Genomic DNA, 27893 nt, shown 5'->3' on the forward strand with positions numbered 1-27893 from the left:
TTGTACCTTTCGTTACAGTATTTGGTAGGCAGAGACCAATGTTTTCTGTCAACAGTCCATGAAGATACATTTAAACTGCTTACTGCATATACCTGTACAATGTGAGCATGAAAGAATGTGGGGTTCAGAAGGCTTGGGCTTGACGCTTACTTCAACTGAGTGGGTTGAAACAGGGGATACAAGAAAATGAAGGTGTTAATTCTTTTAAAACTTCTGCAGCAATATTCTTGTTGACTTAAAAATTAAAATCTTTCCAAGTGGCCTGATTTCAAGTAGCTCTGTGCTTTAACATTTGGTATGGCACAGCACTCTACCTGTTAATAGTTTACACTGTGTTTTGTAACCTGTTTCTGTCTAGCAACTGCTGCTGAGTTACACAGTAAAATACATTGGTCCTTACGGAAAATGTGTCTGGTGACGTTCGGCTGCCAGTGAGAGAGAATTAAATCTGGATGTTTTGACAACTGTGCTGGTTGTCAACAACCCTCGCTGGTGATGTGGAATTCCTGATAGCTCTTTTGCTTCCCCTTATTCTGTGTGAAACACGACAATCTGAGTTAGTGGTTAAAAGTCTCCTGCCAAGCAAGGTACAAATAATTTGTCTGGGGAGTCCATTGGATCTGAATCAAATTTTGTTATTGTTGTTCTGCTTCTGAATCAGAAATGTTTCTGTTACATTGATTCTAATTTATTCTATTTGAACTTTGTTCAAATGGACAGACTGTTGCAGATCCAGTTGGTGAGCTGAATGTGATCTAAGCTTAGCCTGTTCTTACTGCATTAGTAGGGAATGAAAATGATTGAACTGTTAGCTTACTACACCTCTGTAGTGGGGATAATAACCTCCTAAACATAGCACCCAGTTCTTCAAGAGCCAGAGTGTTTGTTCTCTTTGCCTGTCTTATCTCCAGATCTTGTCTTCGCTGTCCTTGACAGTCCACAGGGTGCAATAGCCACATCGACTCTTTCTCTCCTTTTGGAGATAGACAAATTGTGATACTGGTTTGTGTTTAATCTGAACAAGAAGTACAGAAATTGCCTCTGCATACAAACTTATTTTCAGTTTCTGAATTTTTGCATTTTAATTATTTGGGGGTTTTAAGAGTGCACTCTTGTTACAAGAAACATGACAAGTTTCATACTTTAAAGGTCAGTGGAGTTGTGTGCATAAATAGGAGTTATTCACCTAAGCAAGGTTTGAGTCATCAACCTTAACTTCACCGAGCTGGAGAAGCTCTTCTAGGTTAGTTTAGCACCCCTCAGTTATGTATAGTGGGCTGGAACTTCTTTATAGAGCTTATTAATGTTTTAGAAATAACATTACACTTCTTGTGGTAATTACAATGGAACGATGTAATTATATTAAAATAATTCCTTATTTATCTTAAGATAGCTTTAGAATAAGCAATTTCTTGTCTGTTCTACTATATCTAACTTTATATAATTAGTCTGTGCTGTGTTTTATTGGCTTGTGCAGGTGCTTTCCTGAAAGCTTTCCGATTGCTTTCCAATCTCACTTTTAGCTATGTCATCCTGCCTGAAGAAAAGACTAAGAAAGTTGCTGCTTACTCTCCTCTTTGCTGGCTGTGCATTTCTGTTACCTTTCTTCTTGAGATGCTGTAGAGTTTATTCTGAAACTTTTATCTTTACTATTACACCAAGTGAAATACACTAGCAGAATATAGAATCATAGGATAGTTTGGGTTGGAAGGGACCTTTAAAGGTCGTCTAGTCCAACCCCCCTGCAAGGAGCAGGGACATTTCCAACCAGATCAAGTTCCTCGGAGCCCTGTCCAGCCTGGTTTTGAATGTTTCCAGGGATGGGGCATCCAACATCTCTCTGGGCAACCTGTTCCAGTGTTCCACCACCCTCACTGTAAAATATTTCTTCATTATGTCTTGTCTAAATCTACTCTCTTTTAGTTTAAAAGCATTACCCCTCGTCCTGTCACAACAGGCCCTGCTGAAGAGTTTCTCCCAATCTTTCTTAAAAGCCTCCTTTGGGTACTGGAAGACCGCTATCAGGTCTCCCTGAAGCCTTCTCTTCTCCAGGCTGAACAGCCCCAACTCTCTCAGCCTCTCTTCATGGGAGAGGTGCTCCAGCCCTCTGATCATCTTCGTGGCCCTCCTGTGGACCTTCTCCAACAGGTCCATGTCCTTCTTATGTTGGGCGCTCCAGAGCTGGACACAGTACTCCAGCGGGGGTTTCACCAGGGCAGAGTAGAGAGAGAGAATCACCTCCCTCAACCTGCTGGCCATGTTTCTTTTGATGCAGCCCAGGATGCAGTTGGCTTTCTGGGCTGCAAGCACACATTGCCGGCTCATGTTGAGCTTCTCGTCCACCACCACTCCCAAGTCCTTCTCCTCAGGGCTGCTCTCGATCCATTCTCTGCCCCGCCTGTATTTGTGCTTGGGATTGCCCATACCCACATGCGGGCCCTTGTACCTGGCCTGGTTGAACTTCAGAAGGTTTGCACCAGCCCACCTCTCCAGCCTGTCAAGGTCCCTCTGGATGGCATCCCTCCCTTCCAGTGTGTCGACAGCACCACAGCTTGGTGTTGTCAACGAACTCGCTGAGGGTGCACTCTATCCTACTGTCCATGTCGCTGACAAAGATGTTGAACAGGGCTGGTCCCAATACCGACCTTTGAGGAATGCCACTCGTGACCAGTCTCCACTTGGACATCGAGCCGTTGACCACAACTCTTTGAGTGCGGCCATCCAGACCATTCCTTATCCACTGAGTGGTCCATCCATCAAATCTGTGTCTCTCCAGTTTAGAGACTAGGATGTGCAAGGCATTTGACACTGTCACACATGACAAATGCAGGTAAATGACGTCAGTTGCTCTTACCTTATCCACCAATGCTGTCACCCCATTATAGGAGGCCACTAAATTGGTCAGGCACGATTTGCTCTTAGTGAAGCCATGTTGTCTGTTACCAGTCACCTCCTTATTTTCCACGTGCCTTAGCATGGTTTCTTGGACCATCTGTTCCATGACCTTGCCAGGCATAGAGGTGAGACTGACTGGCCTGTAGTTCCCTGGGTCTTCCTTGTTTCCCTTCTTAAAAATGGGGGTTATGTTTCCCCTTTTCTAGTTGGCAGTAACCTCACCAAACTGCCACTACTTCTCAAATATGATGGACAGCAGCTTGGCGGCTTCATCTGCCAGTTCTCTCAGGACCCCACAGATACATCTCATCTGGTCCCATGGACTTGTGTACTTCCAGGTTCCTTAAGATGTTCCTGAATCTGCTCTTCTGCTACAATGGGCAGTTCTTCATTCTCCTGAAAAAAAAAACAGTAAAACTCAACCTGGTTAGCACAGTCAGTGAGGCATTAATGAAATACTGCAAAGTTTAACATTTCTCATAAGGTGCTAATGCGCTTTCACCCTCCTGTTTTTAAAAATGGGATGTCTGTTGAAATGAATGCTAGGGTTGATATTGATGGTTTGGCATATGAAGCTTAATCATAAGCATTTGTATGACCCAGCAGCAAATTGTAATGTCTCTTCTTCCTTGTTAAACTGTTTCTGTTGCCTTATGCTTACAGGTATTGTGTATGAACCTGTGCTGCAACATTGTTGCCGTGTGTTTGTGTCTGTTTGCATCTGCACAGTGCTCTGGAAACGGCTTTGGGCTCACCAGAGGTGCAGACAGTAACCCCCAAGGGTTCAGTTTCAGATCTAATACACTGAAAATGCTTCCTCTCTGTCTGTGATTTGTTCTACAATTTCTTATTCTGCCAGCTTGATAGATATTTTTAATGTTGCTCTTGAAGTACTACATACATCTTTCCCTTTTTTTGTCTTAATATTGACTTGTTGGTGTAATGATTGTCATCTCTCATAATGCACTTTTTTGGGGATCAGAATTGGCACATGTACCCACCAGACTTCTTATTTGTAAGAAGGCACTCTGCTGCAGAGTTGTACATCTAAGCAGAATGATGAGTAATGCTTTGTGTCCAAAAATGACTGGTGGCAACATTTGAATGTTCGTATTATAGTAGATGATAGTAAGGAGGCGTGCAGTGGTATGAGCAGATGTATGCGACATTTGTCTGTAGTCTCAGGGGCAGAGATAAAATAGAGAAGCAAAAATAAAAACCTAATGTTGTGTGGGATGCTGCACCAGAGAGCAGGTGAGAGCAGGTGGTGTGTCTGGGGAGCATCCTGTTCCCTCAGCACAGTGAGATCTCGCTGTTATGTCCTTGATATGACCACGTCCACTTGGCTATCTCACTGGGAGTCTTCTGCCTGAATCTTCTTCGTCTTCATAACTGTGGAAAATTTATGCTTAGGTCTCTCACCTTCCCTGCTTGTTTTTCACAGTATGATCGCTGCCACCATTGCTTGCCTTCTGGGGCCCCTGCTAAAGAACAGGGTACTACCCTTGACTTAGTTTCCCTAAAGTCAATTAATTGCTTTTTTACATATTTCCTGAAGGAGCTGAGAGTGCCTTTTAAACCTAGATCCTCAGAGAAGTTAAGCTTTTTATTTCCTTTTGTGGATCTGAGCTTTAATTTCTATGCATATGCCTGCAGAGCCAAATAAAGATGAGACTGCTATCGGACTCCAAAGTTTGCCAATTTAAATTTTACACAGAAAATGATAACTGGCTCCTTGTCCAAGTAGTCTCCTCCCTCATTCTCATTGCTGCTGGTTATTGAGACTGGTTGGATTAAAGCTAATGGGAGGACACTTGCACACGCTGCTCTTCTGCTGTAATTTGAGCGTGTGGAGGTACTTCCTGTACTTCAGTTCCCCATTTTCAAAGTGGGGAATTACAGCATTTTTCTGTCTCATGAAAGATTGAGAGATACTGACTTCTGTAATTTTTTCTTTTTTTTTCTTTTTCTTTTTTTTTTTTTTTTTTTTTTTTTTTTTTTTTTTTTTTTTTTTTTTTAACTTGTGTGTGTGTCTGGCCTTGCTGAAGCATTCCCACTGTCATTACAAACTCCCAGTAGCATCCCCAATATTCCCCGGCAGCAAGCCTAAACAGACAAAGCAAGTATAAAAAAAATATGCTAATGTAAATGAAAAAATCCAAAACTAACAGCAAAAAGTACGGTATATTTTTATATATTTTGTTCTGTTCTTCATATAATTATCAGGTGCTGACATTGGCTAAATTTGGAGAGTGGCAAATTTTTAACAGGATCCTTACTTAAATGTGTTGTTTATCCATCAGGAATATCTTTCCTCATGAAATTACCTAATAAAAGAATTAGCTTTCCTGTAGACACATAATGTAAGCTTTTCACTGTCTATTTCTGTTTCAGTGTAGAACGGGTTAAACTGAGCCTGAATTTTCTCTAAAATCAACTTTGTCGTCATTTGAATTTGGACTGTACTCATGATATGTGAGTAAGATGTCTGTCTCCCAGCATAGAAATATGTACGTTTTTAATAGTCTGCCTGATTCAATCTTTGTCTCTACCAGAAAGGAGCTACAAGGAAGCCAAGATTAATTTTAATCATATATCCTTAATAACATTTTAACCAGTTAATATTAATAAAGGATACCTGAGATTTCTTTCTTGGGAGATATTAAAGGACAAGTGGGGGGAAGTGTGGAGTAGGTTTGCCTTTTTTTTGATGTAACTTTAAAACATCAGTAAGAACCTATAAAGTAAAAGTGGCTTTTGTACTGTTATTGCTTGAAGAACTACAAATTGAAAAGGGCCTTTCAGAAATACAAGTTCTCAGTAGCAATTACTGCAGGTTATGCTGTGATTCTCCTAGCTTTCAGGCTTTTTTTTTCCCTGATAAAGCCAACCAGTACGTGAAAAATTCCCAACAACAAAAGTAAACTTAGAGATTATGACATCAATACTCCTAATCGGTTTGCTTTTCCTAGTACTATATTTTCAAAGTATAATTTTCATCCTTAAATATGCCTTCATAGAACACCATGTTTGTTTCTTCTAAGAAGGTGAGCTAAATAAGTTTTAAGTCAGCAGAGTGGTGCCTGATGTTAAATTATTTTATTGTGAAAACTGTCATTATTTGATGACTCGATATGGGATCTCTTTTTATTTTTATTAGCAAAAGAAAGAAAAAATTCACCTGAACAGCTTTGTTAATTCTGGTCTATGGATAGCATTCCAATTTTCTGAGTGCCCATCTGTTCTGAATATAATTTCTTGGTTTTGAGTTCTTGATTTATTCCCCCTCACTGTGTGAAAGGATTTGGAGCCGCATTTAGTTGATGTGGGAAGAACAGGCTCCATACCTGTGTTGTCATTGTTAGCTTTGTTCAGCACTGATGGAAGCAAACAGCAAATCTTGCACTTGGCGAGCTGAGCAATGCCACACTGATTCAGTGCTTATGCCTCCTGCATCATCTGCAGTTAGGTCTAGGCTTAAGCCCTGCCTCCTCTTTCCTCGTGCCCCTCTTTGCCAAAGCAGGGGATGGCTGCTGCAGCACTGGGCAGGACAGGGCTGTGGGCAGGCGAGGTTTTCTCCTGACTCCCTGGGCAGTGGCGCTCCCTTCATCTGCCAGCACCGTGCTGGGATAGGGCTGGTGTTCCCGTGGCTGGGGTCGGTGGATCATGGGAGAGGAAGAAAGTAAATGGAAGGAGCGTGCTGTCGGCTGTTGCACCGAGTGAGGCCCTGAGGACAGCTCTCACTTCCCTCCATTTATTTCAGCTGATAACGTTTCAGTGAGGTGAGAGGAGCTCTCCCTCCTTCCCTCTTCTCGTGTCCATGGGTCCCACTGTCCTCGTCATTGTGGATTTAATACTATCTTGGAGCTCCACGGTTATTTGGTTGTTCTTGATGTCAACATGAGACTCAACTCTGGCCCGTCGGTGCCCTTGTGCGCACATCAGAGTGTAGTGAAGGCAAAGCAGGCAGAGGGGAAAGAGTGGTTCCTCTGTCTTTGAACTCTTTCTAAAAGTTTGCTTTAGAGGTTGTAGTTGTATGCTTTGAAAGATTTATTGTAACTCTAAATGCAGTGCTAACAAAGCCACCGTTTTTGATCTTCTGAAGATCTGAGGAGGTACCCCAACAGGGAAGATAAGGATGCATTGAAATTCTCAGGAAGCGTGTAGTATCTTCATACAGACTGGACAGCTGAGCAGGACAATTTGTTTTGATGCTATTCTTATGCTGCTGTCGTGTAGATTTCTGTGTCTGGCTGAAGACTGTGACATACATGAACTTGCAGAAATAAAATAGTATTCTCTTTATAAACCCAAAGATAGGCAAATCTGCCATTTAAAGACTGACCATTACCGTAAGACTCTACGTGATGCATAAACATCAGAGAGACTAGATTCTTTTTGATGCACTGGATGTATTCAAAATTAATGAGTAATAAAAACTGCATTTTGAAGTAATGGACTTTAAGTACTGTGGACTGCTGCTCCAGAAATTATGAGAGAAAATTATGGCAAGTATATGTTATTGAGCTTTTCAACTAGATTAGTCTAATTTTGCTACATTAGCTCTTTTGTTGACATCTGATAGTTTGTAGCTTAGGATCTTCTAATGCAGGGGAAAATAATGGCAACTGATTATGTCCCGGAGGAATTTTTCTTGTTTTGCTATGAATCATGTGGCTTCCATTTCTTTGTTATACAGTCCATTTGACTAAAATGTGTAGTAGTAACTTCTAATTTGAACTTTAATCTGGAACACTACTAAAGAACTCTTAAGAAGTTAACTTATTTTGTGCACGTGCACAAGCTGTTGGGTTAGGTTGCATATGTGTTGGAGAGGGGAAGAGGATAAAACATCTTGGTAGGGTTCTTGGAAAGCAATTAGTGTGGCATATCATTAATTGCAGTAATTGCCGAGCAGTTCTGAAATTCCCAACTTCTGGTTTCCAAGTGTCTCAGTATGGCATTCTGCAAAGAGGCGGTGATTTCCATGTCATAAGCCAGAGTTACTGCTCTCTCTCTCCGTTTTTTTTTTTTTGTTTGTTTTTTTAATTCTCACAAAACCTTCCCTAGTCCTGTCTGTCTCAAGGTGACTGCAATTCATCTGGAGAGCAGGAGGTCCATCATGTTTCTCCCTGTATACTTGTTTGAACTTGTGTGTTGTTCACAACAGTCAAACTTGTGTGAAGAATGTAGATTGCTCTTTTTTTTCTTTACATTGTTTTAGAACTTTCTTATTTCTCACAATTTTACAGAATTTTTATGAAGTGAACATTACATGTCTTTCTGGTTATACTGTTTTTACTGGATATTTCCAAAACGTCTGTTGATCTTCCTGTCTACAAAACACATGAAACCAGGAAAATGTTTTGGTATAAACTATTTAAGAGCTTGCAAAAGATCTTAATCCTTCCAGGGTTTTAAAACTGGGTACTGCTCTTTGGGTTACCTGCTTTGCAGTATCTCTCTGCTGGAGAAACTGGCCGGAGTGCACTTGTTGTTTTTTTGTCTCATTGTATACTAAATGGATATCGCATGGCAAGCAATTGACTGGTTAAAGTTTTACTTTGCTTTGTCACTGAGTCAATTGCATTTCCACAACCCTGTTTGTTTTTGTAGGTGTTGTTGACGTGTTGATTTATGAACTTCCTTTTTTAAATGTTATATACAGGGGACTCTGCATGGATATGAGGTACTGACGGGAAAAAGAGCATCATACTTGGCTGCTCACCTTACCTGTTTGACTCTACATAATGGAGACCAAGGAGGAGAAGAAGGAACGAAGACAAGGCTATTTTGCTCGGTAAGGTTACAGGGTTTATTTCAATGCTGGTTAAAATATAGAACGGCTGATTCTGCCTTTTTCACAAGGCTTTACAGTTTTTCAAGTATGTATAAAAATTAAACCCATGCTGGATTGTATCCAGAAAGTACCTTGCTGTGTCCCTGATGTTGCAGTGGTAATTTTTTTTCCTTTTGGGTACTGCAGATGAACTTGAATTATAGTTGTTATTTGTGACACAAAACTGTTCTTGGGTACTCAGTTGCAAGTTGCACTGCATTTGAGCTTCCAGCATCCAGTTCTTGAAGACTGTTGATTAAAAACAAGACAATTTAGACAATATGTCTAAACCTATAGTTTATCTGATTTCAAATAAAGTATAGACTAAGTAGTATTATCTCATAGGATAACATCAACTGAGACAGGGTAGTTATATGCTGATAGATTAAGCTGCCTAGACTGTATTATCTCTATAAATACAAGCAAAGTTTTTTTCAGTCAATAATTTTTATCATTTGGAATGATTGGTGATTTTTAAGAAATCAGTGATGTTGATCTCCTAATAAGTTATCTTTGTTAATTTAGGAAGTCTGTAATCTCAAAGCTCTAATGTACAAGGAGAACCAAAGCTTGCTTACTCTTGAGGGAGGTGGGAGAGGAAGGAAATCAGTATAAAAAAGTCTTTGACTCAGAGATACTTTGCGCTGTTGAAGGGGAAAAGTGTATACTCTCTACTCTATGCTAAATAACTATTAATGAAACAGCAGTAGAACACTAGCCTTAGTGCATTGCAGACATCTAGAGACATGTCTGTAGCACCACAGAGAAATAATGGCATGGGGGAAAGTTGCAGTGCTTCTTTATTGCTGTTCAGGTGGTATGTAGTGGTGGCTGAAGACCTGAGCAAGGTTTGTGGTGAAGGGCATCTGTTAGTGCCGGGTTACTTGTTTTCCATTTGGAGAAATGCAATTATGTTGATGTTGACAGAAAGGAATGTTTCAGTTTTGGATTTTGAGAAGGGGAAATAAACAACAGCACCTATAGCAGAGGAGGTACCAAGTAGGATAAAGCAGAAGTAGCTAAAGAGATTGTACTAAGGAGCAAGTAATTTCTTGTGAAGGTAGACTCGGACCTTGAGGGAGATGTCTGACTAAGATGCTTTAGTATTGAAGGGAATGTTTTGAGTCCTTTCTAAATGCTGTCTGCTAAACAAAATGGAAAGCCACAAGGGGCTTTCAGTGAAGTCCTTGATATTTTATTTACTGTTTTGCAGCTTTCCTGTGCCATCTGTGGCTATTCTCTTTTAAAAATTCACAGGGGCAGTGTGTCTACTGTGGGCATAGGACGTTAAGCAAGGGTCAAAAAAGCCTAAAATAAATTCTTAGTTCTAGCATTTACCTGCTATGTAACTTTGGGGAGGTAATCTGTCTCCCTCCTGACTTGCATCTTTTTTCTTTAAGTAGATTGCAGGCCCTTGAATGAAGTTCCCACTCTAAGTAAATCCTGTATATGATTTCTAGAAGAATGTTCTTGCAGACCATCAAGTCATATTTTAATGGAAGCTAAAGTAGCTCAGAAGGTGGTATGCCCAGCTTACCATCACGTACATAATCTGCGTGTGCAGTCAGGGAAAGAAGCAGAACTGAGTTTACATGTCCTTGATTTTAGTCTAGCATCTTAATTTTAGCGTACTTCCTCTAGTGAACAGGTTGACTGGTTGAATGCAGATGAATCGTTTGAATGCTTTACGTGATGACCCATGTAAATGGCGTATGAGTACTTGAAAATAATAGGCAGCTTACATTGCCTTTAGTACAAAGGCAGTTCTAACAATGTCTCTACCTGTTTTTTAAACTTTTTAAAATTTGGCTTTTGACTTGATGTAGTGAGAAGTTCCCAGCTTAGGTGCTTGACGTTGGGACACTGATGTTGCTGCCAATTTTGGTTGTTTCATGGACACCTGTTCTGTCTTTAAGCACTCAAGTAAGTTTTGTCCCTCATCTTTTGTGTGCTGCTTCGAACACCCAACTTTTCCTGACAGCTTGGGCTTATATTTATTAAGCCAAGAGCAGCAGTAGCTGATTCTCCAACACATGTACTCCTCTACTTCAATTACTATTTTTCCCCCTTACCTCTTATTACTGTTATATTTTGTGAGCCTGAAGTAATAATATTTACAAAATTTAAATTTATGTATAGTAAACATTCTTATGAGACAAGGACTCTTCCGCCTCCTTATCTGAATCTTGTTTTTTTTGCCTATAATCAGATGTTCATGGGAGAAGACTCTACTGCATAACAAGGAAGAGAATGGGAAACAGGTTAGACATTTTCCCAGCAGTAGGGAAAACTGTGCTCCATGTTAGGAGGCTGGGGAAAAGCTCTGCTCCACCCAGGGCTGAGAAGAAGTATCCTGATTAGAAAGGAGAAAATGTGTATATTCAAAGCTGATGAAACAAAAAGTGTTATAGCTACCTTGTGGACTATATTAATTAAAATACACAAATTTAATAGAAAACTTCACTCTTTAATGTGAGAGGAAAGGTTATTGTGGTATTAACAAAGACAAAGGCATTAACTGAAAAATGGGAGATGAGAGCTCTTAAGCTCCTGCTAACAGAAACCCAAGTTCTCTGTAGGCAGAGCAAGGGAGCATGTGGGCATGAACAGCAGGACGAGTGGCCTTGCTGCCCTGCCAGCATCCCAAAATGCCTGACTTCCTGTCAGAAGGTGGCATTTGGCCTTCAGGCTAGTGTAATCTTGGCAGCTCTTCCACAGCTTTTGGTAGAGGTGGCACTCGGTGGCTGACTGGTTATGCTAGCAATCAGTGGAAAGGTTAGCTTGAGAACCCAAAAATATTTGAAGTGGTTAGCATGGTGGTAGTTATGTGCTGACAAACCAACTCTTGAACTGCTAGAGAAGATAACATGGAATAACTCTGCATCTCTGTTCCCCAATTTTAGTGTTGTAAATAAAGTGATTTAAACATTTATCTCTTAAAATATTTAAAGTTTCTCTGTAGAAGAGAGCCACCCAGCCATTGTATCTTTCCACTACAGATATTCATGGTCTGAGTGTCTCAGTTTTCCGAGGTCTCTTTCTCTTTCCCTCCCTGTGGCAAGTGAAGCTGAAATAAAACCCACACCATCCATTTTTACTTCTTACCAAATGCTTCTTTACCCGCAGTGTTTTGTGGTAGAGGGCTTATTTTTTGCCTTAATTGGCAAGAAATGAAACGAGTAACTTTTCAAACAAAATAGAAATCTCTACGAAACTTTTTAAAGACCAATTTAGATTCCTTATGCAGATAAGATGTTGCAGCTCGTGGGAGTTTAACAGGCAAGAAGTAAAAGTATAAGAGTAGCATGCAAGCATAAATTTCTCTTATGCAATAGGTCCTTATTTAAGACTGCTACTCCTACTTAAAGACTATTCTGTGTAGTTAAGTTTTCTTGCCTAATTTGTCAGAACCTTGGTTTTACGCTCTTCTGTTGACTTCTGTGTCATTAGCTCCCAAATGGACTAATATTACTGCAGCTCTGGCAAAGAGCCCAGTCTCCTTTTGCGATTAAGTCTGTCCTGGTATCTAGCAAGCCCAAAACTAAATGCTACAGTGTAATATAGATGTACAATGGCACATCTATGTGTATTGGGTCCCTCACTCTACTGTGACATTTGGTGCTTTTTATTGTGATTATGTGTCCTTGAACCCTGGTACAACTTGCCACTTCCCTTTGCCTGTGCTTCCTTTATCTTCTGTCTCTCTTTAGAGAATGGAGAACTTCTTGGTTTTTCCCTGCCCATTGCACAGGGTCAAGCTCAGAGGTATTTCACCTTGTGAAATGAATAGCTATTAAAATTTTAATTTAATTTAAAAATACATTACTAAAATGAGTGATGTGTGTCACATGGAAAGAATTGCTTTGAATATAAATTGGTAGTCGAGAATGCTGAATGTACAGCTTGAAGCTGGAATTGCTTTGCATGTGCTGTTGTGTGATCTGGATATATTTGGGTAAGAAGTTCTAGGAGATGAGAAATCGTAAAGGGAAAGTTTGAGTAGTTTTCTGACAAGGACAAAAGGGGCTCTTTTAGTGTCAGGTTTTCTGTGTCTCTTAACCTTCCTCACTGTGAGTTACTCAGCATTTTCCATGTTTTATATGATCTATGTCAAGTAGCTCTCTACTCCTTTCTTGGCAAAGAACAACAAATAAGCAGTGCTTTATTTGAAAAAAATGTTACTTTTCAACAAGTTGACCAAGATGCTTACATTAAACTTATTAATAAGCCTCCAACTTCTGGTGACCTTAATCTGAAGAATGCTATATTGAGATGAACTGTAAACCTGATACTTACATTGAATGATTTTTTTTTTAATAGTTTCCAGGACAATTATGAATTTTAATTATCAGTCTCTTGTTTTGGTCACCTCTGAGAGCCAGGCTTCTGAAGTCAAAGATTAAGTGCTTGTATTAGGGAAGATATTCTCACTGGGATTTGAGTGCTTTTGTGTTTATTGACTGTACATTGGTCTTGTTACCATTGTTCTTTTGAAAAAACTCAAATCATGGGACGTAATCCAAAGCCCATCTGAGTAGGCAGAGAGTCCTTTTAGCTCCAGGTTGCTAATACTCTATCAGAACATGAAGCCAGTTGTACAACCTGATGTTCATCTCATGTTGCCTTATGATGTGAATATTCAAGGGAAATAAAAGAATTCACAGCATGTTTTAAATTAATTTAGATTCTTAGCTTAGATACCTAAATTTACATTCATACAGATTAAGCTTTGTACATTAAAACCAAGATCTTTAAAAATATACATGAGTGTTTAGTACAGTTATCCTTTACTTGTTACCAGGCTCTAATTTACAGCTTTTTTTCTTCTCCTGATTATTTTTTAATACCTAAAAATACGTGAAACAAACTATGTAACAAATGGCATACAGCATACCAATTACATTAGTTGTTTACAACATAACCTTAACTTTCCTTTTAAACATTCACAACCGATGACAGTAGTAATCATTAATACATAGTTGCTGAGGTATAAACAGCTAGAGTGTGGAAAGCTTAGCTGGAGAAGAAATCACATATACTTGTCATATTGTTATGGTCTTTTCCTGGTCCTTGCTCTTGGCTGTTGGAGGCAAGATGTTGGTTTGCATGGACCCTCAGTCTGACACACCATAGTCACTCCTTTGGTCTGTCTTTTGCGTATTACAAACTAAAACATTTATAATGTCTCATATGGAATTTTTCTGGCCTTGTTTTGTTTTATTCCCATATTCAGTATTTGTACAGTTCATATTTTTCATTCTTGTAGCTCGTAAGACACAGAAAGATGATGAAATGTGAAAAACGCAGCAAGCACAGAGGGAATGTGTGGAAAGGGAGGATATCAGTGGTGGCTAGGAAGGAGAAAAACCCAGATAAGGAATATCTGCACAAACATACTTTCTTGAGGGCATCACCTATACATAAAACTTTGTCATAGGTTTTTCTGTTAGGTGCTTTTCTTGTTGGCCAGGTTTATCCACACACCAGTCTTCAAATGTTGGATGCTCCCTAGATGACTATTGCTCCAGCAATCGTCTCTTTGCAATTGTTCTTGCTCTGCTGAGCCAAAGTGTTGGTGTTTATTCAGGTTTCCTGTAGCATAATTTATTTTTTGCTTTTAGAAGGAAAAATTTCCACACATTGTTTTTAAAACAAACCATCGCAGAGTTTTATCTTGGGTGTTAAGAATAGTCAAGCCAAGATCCTGGAGATGCTGATTCTTTTTCTAAATGACTCTAGGAAGTAATACATCATTTCAGCTCATCTGTATAATGGAAATGTCTTAGCTCTGCTTCCAGACATATAAACAGTACCTCATAATCCTGTTACTGAAACTAAAACAGTTTTGTGTTTTACACGTATTGTTTCGACATGTATGCCTGCAGCATTTTATTTTCTAAGAAAAGGCTGAAGATATTGCTACTTCAGATTTATGGGGTGCAATGGATATTATTTGGTCTGTTATTTAGGGGTGTATGTGTGGGGTAGTTGACTTGATATATTGGATGCTAAGAGAAGCCATAAAATATTTTCTGAAACATACAGTATCGTGATTTGCTTTCCAGTTACTTAGAATGGAGAGGTTTCAATGTTTTTAGCGGACTTCCTGCTTGCTACTCTGTAGGTTCGTATTTCAGCTGTCCTTTGCAGCCATTGTAGTTTTCAGACATTAAAGAATCTCTACGTTCTATCCAGAATTTCACAGACAGTAGCACCAGGAACTTTTGAGTAGAGCTTTGGGAGATTGATAGGTCCTTCAGATGCTTGAGAAGATGCTGTTCATTGCTGATAAACTTACTGTTGTATATATTTAAAAAAAAAGAAAATTTTCTTTTTATTATAGATGTAAACCTGGAGAATGAGAGCTGGGGAGAAAATTGAACCTGCTTTTTCCAATGAGTATTGCAGTGCAGGGAAAAAGTATGTTGAGCTTATCTTGGGAACTGTTTCCTTATCTTGCATTGCTGTTGCTTTCTGGACTCTGAGGTTTTTCTATCAGTGGTCTTGTAATTCTGTAATGTAGGATGAGAGTGGGCAGAAGAGCATGAACTACCATCCTCTGCTTAGCCTGTGAATCACAGAATTATTCCCATTGTAAGTGCTTCCTCAGGAAAGCATAAGCAAGGCAGTGGTTTCTGCAGCCTCAGTTCCTTCTAGTGCTTTCATCAAGAGTAGTGGAGTCATTTAGGATTGAAGAAGAATTTTGTGATTGGATAACAGAGTCAGTGAAAGTATTTGATGGGGCCCTGGGGCTTTCTTCAGGGTTTTTTGAAATTTTCCAGTGCCAGAAATGCTATTCATGGACATACAAAGCTTGCATAAGATGGGAAGCATGGTTAATCTCTTCACCCGTTCACTTCCCTCTGCATGTGAAGTGAGACAGTAACAGTGTAGGTTCTGTATAAAAAGGCTTTTTTTGAAGAAAGATAAGAAAGGCAGAGTTTTATGATGTTCTTGATGTCCTTGAGCCACTACGTCACAAATTACACAGAGAAAAGAGTTTCTGTTTTTTTGAACTTCAAACATGCTGTCTCACACCAGCAAGTTCAGAATTTTCACTAATCACTTTGCAGGATATGTATAAGGCTGGCTTCTAAGGCAGCAAGCATAAAATGACTTTATATTTACTTTTCCCAAAGAGACGTTTGTGTGTTTCTTATCAGCCTTTAAAAAGAAAATGCAAAAAAAATGAAACTTATTTAGTATCGTTTTTAGAACATAGCTACACAATAGGCCTTTTGGTGTAGGAGTCTGGGCAGTTTTTTGATAAGAGTTGCTGTTAACATAGTTGCAATGTATTTGTCTTCCTCTCCTTCCCTTGCCTGTGGCCTGCGGATGCATATGCCAGGCACGAGGGGTGTGCTGGAGGCTCCTGGCGGGCCATGCCATTCACCTTCTCGCTCTTGAAGGGATTTGAAGGCATTTTATCTTAAAGGCTACAAAATTTGGGGACTTTAAAAGATAGCTTTCTGGATATGTGAGATACAGACTTTTTACTGTTGTCTGTAGGAAACTGCTATAGTTATCTTTTTAAATTACACAGTGATTCTGTAGTGTCTGCAGGTATGGTCTTGTCCCTGCAGCTTCCCAGATGTGTCTTCTCTTCTGTTCTTAGGACCTGCATAAGAACTTCTTAAGAACTTCTTAAGAACTGCATAAAGTTCTTCTTAATCCTAGTGAACTATTTTAAAGTTAAGCCTAACTTAAACACTGCTGGAAATTTAGTATTAATACTTGCCAGATGTGTGGTTCCATGGTCAGTTTTAAAGTGATGCTATATAAAATGCTACCAAAAGAGGTGTTTGCACTCAACCTTCTGATTTTGTCACGTGTCTTATGGATGGCAGAGCTGCCATTGAGGAGCTGCTGTGCCATGAAAGCCCCTTCCAGAAGCAGCCACAGTTTTGTTTAAGTGACATTGAGGCACACACCTAAAGAGATGTGTAATGGTACTGACTTTTTGGTTATGCTGTTAATCATCTCTTACTTGTGATGTGAGAAATCCCAGCTGTCTTACCACCTTGTGGCAGCAGTCCTGGTCAGCTGTCCTGTGCTCTGCAGCGCACAGTAGTAGGGAGTGGGGTGTAGAGTATTTTAAGAAGGAGAAGAGTCGGCTTTGTGAGATATGTTAGAGTTGGCTGGACTGAAGAAAACCCAGGTTGATAAGAAGGTAGACATGCCCCTTCGGGGAAGGTTGCTGGTGTTTCTGGCCCACAGATGAGGTTGCTTGCCTTGTATCTGCTGCTGTGATTCGAGACTTTTTTTGCCTGTTTGTTTCTGGCATGTGCCATGCTACATTGGGTTGTTGGTTTACCTGGTGGGATGGTCTGTTTCTGGTAATGGTGCTGCACATCTAAAAGGGAAGATATGAATGACACCTGCAGGAGTGTGCTTTTGGAGACGGGCATTTTTTCCCCTCTGAGCTATTGGAAAGGAATTCTATTGGTAAGAGAGGAAATGCTTGGATCCTGTGTGGGGCCACTGGATGACTGCTTGCACTGTATTTGAACAATTAGTTGCATCTTCTGCAGTTTCTGCTGTGTGTTTGTGGGCATTGGGCTTCCCACTCCTGCCTTCCCCAGGAAGTGCAGTTTTTCCCCTCTTCCCTGGGACTTACCCCCTGGAGGGGGTAAGAGGATGTGTGGGTATTCCTGTTGCCATTAGGTCCCCAGTGGCACCAGACTGTTGAGCTCTCATGCCCTCAGCATTAATCCAGGTTCCAGGCTGGGTTTGGAAGGGATTTCTCCCCACCTCTCCCTGCTCATGCCAATCTGACTATGGGGGAAGTGAGTTGTAAGTGTAGGTTTGTGGTGTTTTTTTTTTTTTTTTCTGTCCTACTCTGTAGTCTGGGCAGGGAGTGTTTCCTAGGAACATCAGAAATTTAAGCATATATATTAGCAATGTTTTCAGTCTCTCATGCTGTTCCAGTGAGGTCATGTTGATTTGTGTGAGAGAAGAGAGGAGAGCTGCAAAACTGGGTAGGAATCTGGTGGGGAGGGAGAGAATTGTCCTTATGCTGGAAAACCTTTGTAATGTAAATGAGCTATAAATCAGCTCTGTGAGTGTCTTAATGCACTGAGTATTTTCCTGTCAGACAGCAGGCTCTGGCACAGAGAACTTGTCTTGTATAGCACTTAATATGCTGATGATCACTCCAGATTTTTACTGCTATTTTTCTGGAGTGACTGTTTTTATTTCAGTAGGTGTAAACGTAACATCTAGCCAATCACAGGTAAACTTGGTTTAAATTACATTTTATGTTTTTGACATTTCTGTCAGCTGCTGGATTTCTGCTTTCAGTAATGCTTCTATAAATACATGGCTTCAAGGTGTTAATCACATGTTTCAATCAGACAATCTTTAAAAATAAAATCTTAAGCGGGAGATTTATCTGTCTGGTCAATATCTGTGTTAAAAAGATTATGTTCCTCTTTCCACCTGGATGACAGCAGGTGCTGCATATAGCAGTTCTGCTTGCCTGAGCCTGAGAAGGGTTTTTTGTTATTATAGAAGTGTTTTGTGTTACAAATGCTGCCAAAACCCCCGTTTTTTTTTTCTTTTTTTGGCAATCCTACAGAGTGTCTTAAAACCACAGCATATGACTCTGATCCCGTGAACTGATGCAGTTAAGCAGTTTTATGTGTATGAAGAATCATACTGTTAGGTTTAACAGGACAGTGAAAGTTGCTTGTAGGAACAAAGCTGTAGCAAGGGTAGTGGGAACAGGTCCAAGGCACTGCTGCTGCGGGGTGAAATGCCAGGGCAGCGGAGAGGAGGGAAGGCCAGCAGCTCCCCCACCTACTTGCCTCGCAAGGGTAGGACCCAGCATGCAGGGAAATTTTCTGTCCCAGCCCAGAAGAGAATGAGCAAGGAGAGTACAGGGCATTGCAGAGCACCTGCGTTATCTGGCTCTGGCCAGCTGGGTTTACTAGGAGGCTGTTGTCCTTGAACACAGCAAGGGATTGAAGATATTTGGCTTGCTTCTCCCCACCACCCTCTGGCTCTGCTTCCACGGGGAGGAGGCGGCACCTAACCCACCAGTCATGCTGCAGCTTGGGTGTGTGAGGCTGCTGCCAGGAGCAAGGCTACTCAGTGTTATGCGGAGGGGCTGGCTTATAAAGTCAAAATCAAGAGCACTGTAACTTTCTGGTTTCCTCAGCTTATTACTCTAGTTTGGCATCTGCCTGAAGTGCAGTGGGACCTTTGGGGCTCATAGAGTTTGGAGAACATGGAAATAGAGCAGAACCTCTTGTGTCCTCCTGTCGCCTCTTCTTCCATTGTGTTGATGGAGGGCAAGATTTACTTTTCTGCCTTTGTTTTTCCCCTGCACTAATGGCTTCTTCCCCTTCCAATCATAAACATTTTGATCACATGTTTAAAGTTTCAGCTGAAGAGTAAAAGAAAAAATCCAAACTATTTTTCAGTCAAAAAATAAAAGCAGGAGTAATTTAATATTTGATATAAAAATAACAGAGAAATTTTAAGACACAGTAAATAACGTGTACTTTGTCTCTTCCAAGTGTAAGCATAATGGAGGACCTGCTCCACTAGTGTGCTGAAAAATATCAGATGATGCTAAATACCCATTTTAGCGTAAGATATATGCATATGAGGAGTTGCATTGGTACATGGATGCCATGTGACTGTCCAATATAGACAAGCCCTACCCATTCACATTGTCTTTACACTTATGGTTAATGATCTTTTGACTGTAGTATTAAAAAAGTGGTGCCATATTATTTTATATAGAAGCATTGATGCAAACACATGCTCTAGGTGGAGGGGGGATTATCATTCTCACTTATGAAGGAGATTGTGATTCTCACATTGTAGGAGATTGCTCATTATTCCAAATGCTAAAGCCACAGATTCCTCATTTTCCCACCCATTATCAGCATCTCTTATGTTACGAGCTCCAGATGTGGTTAACGGGATCCCTGAGAAGTACATGGTGGCATTTGGGTAATTGTGTTATCCTGAAAGTTATTAAAACCATTAGTTTGTCTTTCTTTTTAGTGCTTTTTTTCATCTGGGTCTTCTCTATTAATAAGAAGAAAAGAAGTTGTATTTTTTTTTCTCTGTGTTTTTCTTTTTTTTTTAAACTACTTTTGTTTGCATCTGTATTAAATCAGTAGTTTCATGCCATACAGAACGGCGCAATGATGCAGGGAGCTTTGACATTTAAATGTTAATTTTCAAAGTAACTTTAAAAATAAAAGCAAAAGCAGACAGATACTTTAAATCTCAGTTCCCTTCCTCTCTAAGATATCTCTTTTAGTGGTCATTTAAATAAAGAAATAATTGAATTTTTTACTTTTACTTTGATCACTGACTTCTTGACCATGGTTACTTTTGGACCCCCTCCAACCTTGCTGATCAGCAAAGTCAGAGAGGTGACTTCACATATCAAGTTGAGTCAACTTATTCAACATTAACATTCTCTTTATGAAGGAAAAACAATTTTCTTTCTTTCCTGCTGCTATTGGAGAAGCAGAGTAACTATTCCCTTGATTTTGCAGCAGGGGAAGCTGCTTGTCTCCCAGTACTCGCAGCACAAACCTTCAAGAAAATTTCCCATCATCAAAGTGCCTTTTCTGGGTAAGGGGGAAGAAGCTGCCACAACCACTTCAGTACTCCTGTCCAGAGGTCATTTGGGCACGGCATGGTCTGTGTCTAGTTTGGCTTTCTAGATTCTCTTTTTGCTAATTTCAACCTAATGTTGCAGAGAACAAGCAAGGCTGTAGCTTGACAAGCCCTTCTGTTTGGGCTAAGTGCCTTTCAGCTGCCACTTTTGCTTGGAGGAGCACTCTTCAGTTTTGGCCTTTTCCTTTCTGTTGATACAAACATTAGCACCGCCAAGTTGGTTTTAATGAGGGAGTGATCAGATTTTGAAAAATTAGTTTATGTATTGGCACTTTTGCTGAGTTGTCTGTAACATAATTTCCCAGATCTAGTTCATACAGAGCTGCAAAAAATGCTTGTGTGTGAGAATGGGGACAACTCTTGGGGACGGGGTCAATGGTGAGCAGAGGGAGGTGTCTTCTTTTGCTGGCAGAAGTGGATTAAAACACTTCTTTGAGCTACAAGCTTTTCCTCGAATAGTGCCATGCTCCTCCTGAATCCTAGGGGTTTGCTGTGGTTTTTGCCCCAATACCACTGCACTCACCATGCTTTATGTCTGACAGGGGCCAGTCAGGTATGCGTAAAAACAGAAAAAAAAACCCCAGTGAGTGCATGCAGGGATCCTTCACGAGTGTGCCCACAGGTGTATAGGCTTCTAGCAGTTTGTGGTGTAGGTACCCGTTGAGGGAAAAAAAAAAAAAAAGGCTATATCCCTGTGACTCTGTTCTCCATAGCCCTTCATAGGCCCTGCCATGATGAATTTTCATAGTTGCTCTTTGTATCTGTTTACGTCTTTGGCAAACGCAGCATGCCTGAGCTATTTATTTTTAGCTGCTTTTCACCTTATCTGAAAGTATTTCTTGAAAGAATTTAATGTGATGCCCTTGGTACTTCTCATATAAGAAATACTAAAATACCATTCCTTGGGATTTTTTCCTGGAGGTGGGTTGAGCTGTGTCTGCACAATGTATGGCACATTTCCCGTGGATTTTCATCTACTGTTTAATTGCTTCATTGTAAATGTTTATTATCATTTGAGTCACTGAGCACTAAATTCTCTTCTGACTGTTTTCAGTTAGTTTAATCAATACTAAAACTGGCTCTGTATTATCAGAAATGTTTGGTACTTACCTGATCTGAGAAAGTAGCTGTGCGGTGATGACTGTATGGAGTGGAACACATCCCCCACAGCTCTCAATGTACTGTGCCATTGTCTGTCTTCTTTTGAGTTGTTCTCAACTCTTGCACTTTGTTTCCATATGTTAATCAGTTACTAACTTTAAAGGGCCTTCCTCTTTGTTATGTGGAAGTTGAATTTCTTGACAAGTGTTCAATTGAGGCAGGGAAGGGGGAGTTTATCAAAGTTTCAGGGAGAACTTGAGATGTGTTACAGCCAGCCTGATTATCATGTGCTTATTGTCCTCATCAAATAATCTTAATGGTTTTGATATGGTGTGACTCTCCTGTGCAGAATCTTCTTCCCTGTAACATCTTCCTTTGCCGTGTAACCGCATTTCCCTTTTTCTTACGGTTGTAGCCAGCTGATCTCAAGAGGAGTGGTGGCTCAGGGAGCTGGCATTGAGTGTGGGAGAGCAGCTGGAGCCTAGCACTGGCTGGAGGTGATAGGGCAAGGCCGTTCCTCCCTGGCCAGGGCTTCGGTGCAGGGAGAGTGTCTAGCTGAGCCACTTTGGGAAGAATTTGTTGCATGTGTGGGAACGGTTTGGGGATGATTAATGAACACCACAGTAGGAGAAAGTATCTGGCCTTGTTAGCAGAGAAGAAGAGGAGGAGCAGGATGGGAGTGTGGCAAGAGTCCAGTTGGTATTTGTGACAAGATAGATCTGTGGTGCGGCTTTAATTGAACAAGCCTCTTAAATGAACTTCAGACAAAGTTAGGAGTCATCTGAAGGGAGGCTTTTCTTCATTTTACCTTCTGCCTAAAGCTTTGTTCTTTGAGAGCTTGAGTAACTGAGGCTATAAGAAAATGAATTAAATAGATGTCTAAATCAAACAGAACAGCTTTCCAAAATCCTTTCCTTATGGAAAAGATCTTATTAAATTGTTGTCGTGGTAATAGAGTGCTGAATACATCATAACCTCTTTTGCTAAGTAAGCAGAAAAGATGAGGATGCTTTTTGCCCTTGAAAATCGAAAGTTTATTAAGCTATGTGGGAGCATTGTATTCTTAAATTTAAGAAAATAAAAACTTTCTGACAGCGCAAAACTCTCTTGATTTTTACTCTGGGAAATGGCGATTATTTTTTCCCCCCTAAAATAAACCTAAGAGAGCTTAAGTGGGATATTTAAAATTCTCCGATCTCAGTCAGAAGAGTGGGGGGAAAATTAACATATTTTCATTTAATCTAAGAAATTTGTTTTCTATCAGAAGGTACAATGTCTTTAAAACTCCAAAACAGCTTTACTACAAATCCTTCCCTCCATGTTACAGATGATGAAACACAGGTAGTGGCTTGTTTTTGTAAGCTAATGGCAGTATCAGGAAGAAAACGGACATACCCTGATTGTCAGTACAGCACTTTACTCTTTGCAGCATGCAGACCTTTGCTGATGACTGACCATGTGTGAAACCCGGTGCTGGTATTTGTTGTAAATTAGTAACAGGAGTTCCAATGAAAGTGGAAATTTCCAGCTTTGACCTGTGCTACTTATATCAGAGCTTTCTGTAGTTTTTGTTTGTCATTTGGAATGACCAGAGTATGGATGCTTTTCAGTGTCTGCTACCACCATACTGCAACCATCCTGTTGTCCTTGATAATTATTTCAGTTACTTTTTTTGTATTTTTTTTCCCCTCTGCAGTTAATTGTTTAAATCTCTCATTAAAAATGTATCTCATCCCTTATTTTTCCCTTAAAAGTCTGTTTTAATAGTAAACATACAGCCTCGTGGCTTGCTCATTTCTGAAACAGGACGCATACCTAGCCTGAAATGGCTGATGTTTCATGGAGCATGCTTTCTTGTGGGGTGGATGCTGTGTAGTTTTAAGAAGATTTCTCACTGACGATGAATGGTTTTGTGTTAATTTCTGTTGTGAAGTGAAAGTAGCCACATGGAGGAAGTCGAGAGTGAAACATTATGGTCTGGCAAGCAGTCTGACTTCCTTTGGCTTTGCGAACGGTAATGATTTATTTTGTCTGAGATTGCTTATTCTTCAGGTTACATGAGGTGGGATGAGAGCACAGCCGTGCCCCGAGCTGGCAGAGTTATGCTGACACTGAGCTGGGGGAAGGGGAGATAGATGATCTGTGCAGGCTGGCATAGAAAGACTGACTAGGATCAGACCAGTGGATGCCTAACGGGGATTTTTACTGTAAGGTTTCTGTAGGTAGGGTTGTTTTTTGTTTTTTTTTTTTTTAATGCCATGGATTTGATTTATTTAGGTGTTCTGGATGGATGTAGAAAGGCATTTAGGGTGCAAAGAAACTAGAACACATTATGTGGAGTGCAGAGATTTAAATTAAGATTAAAATGGTTAATCCTGAATGAAATAATTGGAGTGTATATGATTTTGTATACAAAGTAAATTAACAGGAATCTTGATGGGAACAAAACAGATTAAGATGTTTGAAGTGTTTTAAAGTTCTTTTTTTTTTTTTTTTTACAATTTCTGTTCGTCTTATTGCATATATGTATTAATGGATTTTTAAAAAGCAGCGTTTGTAGAACATGATCTGTTTGTGCTGTGCAGGATGTTAAGCTGATTGTATGCCAGATTTCAAGGCACATTTTAGAGGGTGCACATTGTGGAAAATTTCCTAGAAGGAAAATTGTCAGCTTCAAGATAAAATGAAGATTTCTTTTCCTTTTTTTTTTTTATTTTTTTATTTTTTTTAATTTTATTTTTGGAGGACCACTTAGTTAGATGTTTCATTTCTAAAGCCAGAGTTGCCCATGCTGTGTGATTTTTATTGATCTATACGTCGTAATAATCGTGCCTTATTATCCTGGGAAGTTTTTAGAACATCCTACAGTATGGACCTAGTGCTCTTTGTCTGTGATCAATTATTATATATCAAATGAGGTCCTATTCAATTGTTTGTTAGGCATCTCTGTTGAATAAGTGTTAACCAAAACCAAATTATATTTCTAGAAAAAAAATTACAGTCAGATTTCCATTTCTTTATTGCCTCAGTATCAAGAGCTGCATAGCTTTACTGGTTGCTTGTAGTCTTTTAGGTCTTTTAGTGAAAGTTGTGCAGATAACATCCCCCCTTCTTTCTCTGATTGATTCCCCCCCCCCCGACTAACCACCTACCTTGTTAGTGTAATGGGAAAGTCAGGCTGTTTTATTATAAAAATGCAGATTTATTTGCCTTTTGTAGGTAGTTAAATAGACTTTGGTCTGGAAGATGAAGTAGGCCATTTCTTGAAATCTTTTCTAGGTCTTTTCCTGTAAGTCAATGCCCAAGCTATTAAGGAGACAGTTGCAAATTAATTTAAGTGAGCACTGCTGACGTTGTATTTTTACCTGCCTACTCTGAAATTATGTCCATTTCAGATCATTAGTCTTTATTAAATGGCATGAGAATGGTTGTTGTGCTGCAGAAAGTTTCTGCTCCCTGTTCCCTCTGTAGGGTAGATGCCCACAAGATCTCTGTAGCCAACTCATAGTGCCCATTTAAAACCAGTTCTTCTGATTGTCATGGGACTTAGTGGAAAAGCCTCCATGTCATCCATTGTGCACAGTAACGGACGGAAAACTTTTACTGGAAAACTCTGTTTGGACAGACTTAGAAAATGGCTTATCAGCTTTTGCTCAGAAAACATTTTGAGGAGCTGTAAAAGGATACCTCTATATAAATTTAGAAGAAATGTGTTGCCTGTCAGAACCAATTAGCTTGAAAAGCATTATCTGGCATCTAAATAAAATCACAGATGTGTAAGACGCTTTCCTCAGAAACTGGAATGTTTTTGCAGATAAGCTGTTTGTTTCTCCTTCCCTGCCTTTTTCTCTCTCCCTCTTCCTTCCCCCAGCAACTTTCCTAGTCAAACCCAGCATATCCATTGACTCTGATACTGAAAACCAAACATCTTCTGCAGTAACACCTTATCTGTCCACTGGAAAAGATGCATATTGTTCTGCCTGCAAGGGTGATGTAGTTGCAAAACTTGACACTGGACAGACTGAGTGGTTTCATTTCTTTCTTTATTTATTTGTATTTATTTGGTCTTCAGCTCCTTTTGGTCTCATAACCATTGTGACAAGACTGTTGGTTTTATTCAAAGAAATCCCCTTTAAAATTGAACAGAACCACTTCAGATCTTCCAAAGTAGTTGAAAAAGGAAATAATTTGACAAATGATATTCTTAAATCCATCTTCCATGGCAGCTTTTGCCATGAAGGGTGAGAAATACTTGACAAGTGGCAGAAGAGTGGATGAGACCCTCAGCCTCCAACTACTTCAAGAGGTGATGGGTTTGAAATCTGAGCAGGAGAGAGGCTGGCAGCTTGTGTGGGTGCCCAGTCTGCCTTGCTGGGATGTGCAGGTCGGTATACGAGAAGGCCGGTGGAGGCAAGAAGGGGATGCCTCAAGAGGGTGGAGATTTGTTTAACATGCAGTAAACTCTCCAGCTGTGCTCTTCACAGCCCAATCTCTGCTGCACCGTAGCAGTGCATGTTAATAATGAATTGCCTTGCATGTACACAGGACTTTATTTGCTGTACTAAGAGAATGCACATAAATTGACTATGCTTTTCAAAATTATTGAGGCTGCTGTTGTGGTTTTAAATGCCACTGAAGGCTTGTTTTGTTTCCTTGGGATATTATAATAGAGGTTTTTCAAGAGTGAGTAGGTTTTACGTAATTTTGGCCAGGCTTTAGAGACCTATAAAAGCAGCATCTTCTGACCAGAGATCATAACCCCAGGCAGAGTTGCAGTAATTCTGAGTCCTGTGATGAATATCAGATACTCAGTCTGTGTCCGGTGTTTTTTCTAGTGCCAAGGTTGCCACTTTGAGAGTGGTCATTGCCTTGAAACAGAGCAGTTAGCAGGAGGAGTAGGCTTGGCACTATCTGAAAATCTGATGCCTGCCATGAGGACAGAATACAAATTAGGGAGTACACAAATTATGGAGTACACAAATAGAAATTATGGAGTACACAAATTCTTGATCACTTTTACCTGAAAAGTGCCTGTGATGTTGCCCATCCACAGCAGCAGCTGTGTGCTGGGGATGCTGTAGGTTGGGTGGTGAGTTCTTGGTGGGCTGTGGTACGTGGGAATAAGGCATTATGGGGAGTTACATTACAGTCAGTCAGTTCAGACAGTCGTTTCTGCTTTGCTCTTTTCTGTCACTAATGAAGCAATTCTGGTTTAGCTCTTTATTCTTGTCTAGGGCAACTTTGAAAACTGTAGTTTAAATTAGTATGTTTTAAAGAAAGTGCTGGTGGAAGCTGTTAAGGTCATCACAAGGGCTATTGATACCTAGAGAGGTTTTTCTCTTTATTCTTTTTTTTTTCCCCTCAAAAAAAAAAGTTCTCTGTTTCCATTAGCAGCTTTTTTGGGTTGTTTGAGGTACTACATATAAGCTACAGAAAGCTTACTTAACAAAGTTTGTGATCAAAACAAACAGACTAGACATCTGAGGGTGGAAAGCACTGATGCAATGTGAGTAGAAATGGGGCTGCCAGTGGGTGCTTGCCAGTTCTTGTCTACTGAAGCAGATGATTTGGGTACCCTCTGATAAACACACGTGCAGGAAGGTCATTGAGTCAATAGAGTAAAATGTCAGGGTCATGTCTCGTTTACAAGTCTGGAATCAGGTACAACTGTGAGGTAAGGATATGCCATTTCAGTGTAGAGGGCTGCTTTGTAAAGATTTATCAGGTTCAGGTTGGAAGGGACCTTAAAGATCATCTAGTTCTAACCCCCTTGCCATGGGCAGGGACACCTTCCACTAGATGAGGTTGCTCAAAGCCCCATCCAACCTGGCCTTTAACACTTTCAGGGTCGGGGCATCCACAGCTTCTCTGGGTAGCCTGTTCCAGCCTCACCACCCTCACAGTAAATAATTTCATCCTTGTGTCTAATCTAAACCTACCCTCCTCCAGTTTAAAACCATTACCCCTTGTCCTATCATTGCATGCTCTTGTCAAAAATCCCTCCATAGTTTTCTTGTAGGCCCCCTTTAAGTACTGGAAGGCTACTATAAGTTCTCCCCAGAGCCTCCTCTTCTCCAGGTTGAACAGCCCCAACTCCGTCAGCCTCTCTTCATAGGAGAGGTGTTTCAGCCCTCTGATCATCTTCGTGGCCATCCTCTGGATTCTCTTCAACAGGTCCATGTCCTTCTTATGTTGGGGGCTCCAGAACTGGACACAGCACTCCATGTGGGATCTCACGAGAGCGTAGTAGAGGGGGAGAATTGCCTCCCTCAACCTGCTGGCTGTGCTTCTTTTGATGCAGCCCAGGATGTGGTTGGCTTTCTGGGCTGCGAGTACACATTGCTGACTCATGTTGAGCTTCTCATTCACCAGCACTCCCAAGTCCTTCTCCTCAGGGCTGCTCTCAATCCATTCT

General features: G+C 40.3%; 1 protein-coding gene across 4 annotated transcripts in view; it reads left to right on the forward strand.

The window, feature by feature from the left end:
* Positions 1-27893, forward strand: part of NCOA7 (nuclear receptor coactivator 7) — a 97078-nt gene that overhangs the window by 15368 nt on the left and 53817 nt on the right. For all 4 annotated transcript variants that reach the window (XM_086744261.1, XM_086744260.1, XM_086744263.1 and 1 more), the window contains exon 2: positions 8564-8695. In XM_086744261.1, the coding sequence (XP_086600387.1) occupies positions 8646-8695 (50 nt within the window). In that variant the 5' untranslated portion in view covers positions 8564-8645. The remainder of the gene's footprint in view (positions 1-8563; positions 8696-27893) is intronic.

This window comes from Chlamydotis macqueenii, chromosome 3, assembly GCF_036417535.1.
Source record: "Chlamydotis macqueenii isolate bChlMac1 chromosome 3, bChlMac1.mat, whole genome shotgun sequence".
Classification (NCBI taxonomy): Eukaryota; Metazoa; Chordata; class Aves; order Otidiformes; family Otididae; genus Chlamydotis; species Chlamydotis macqueenii.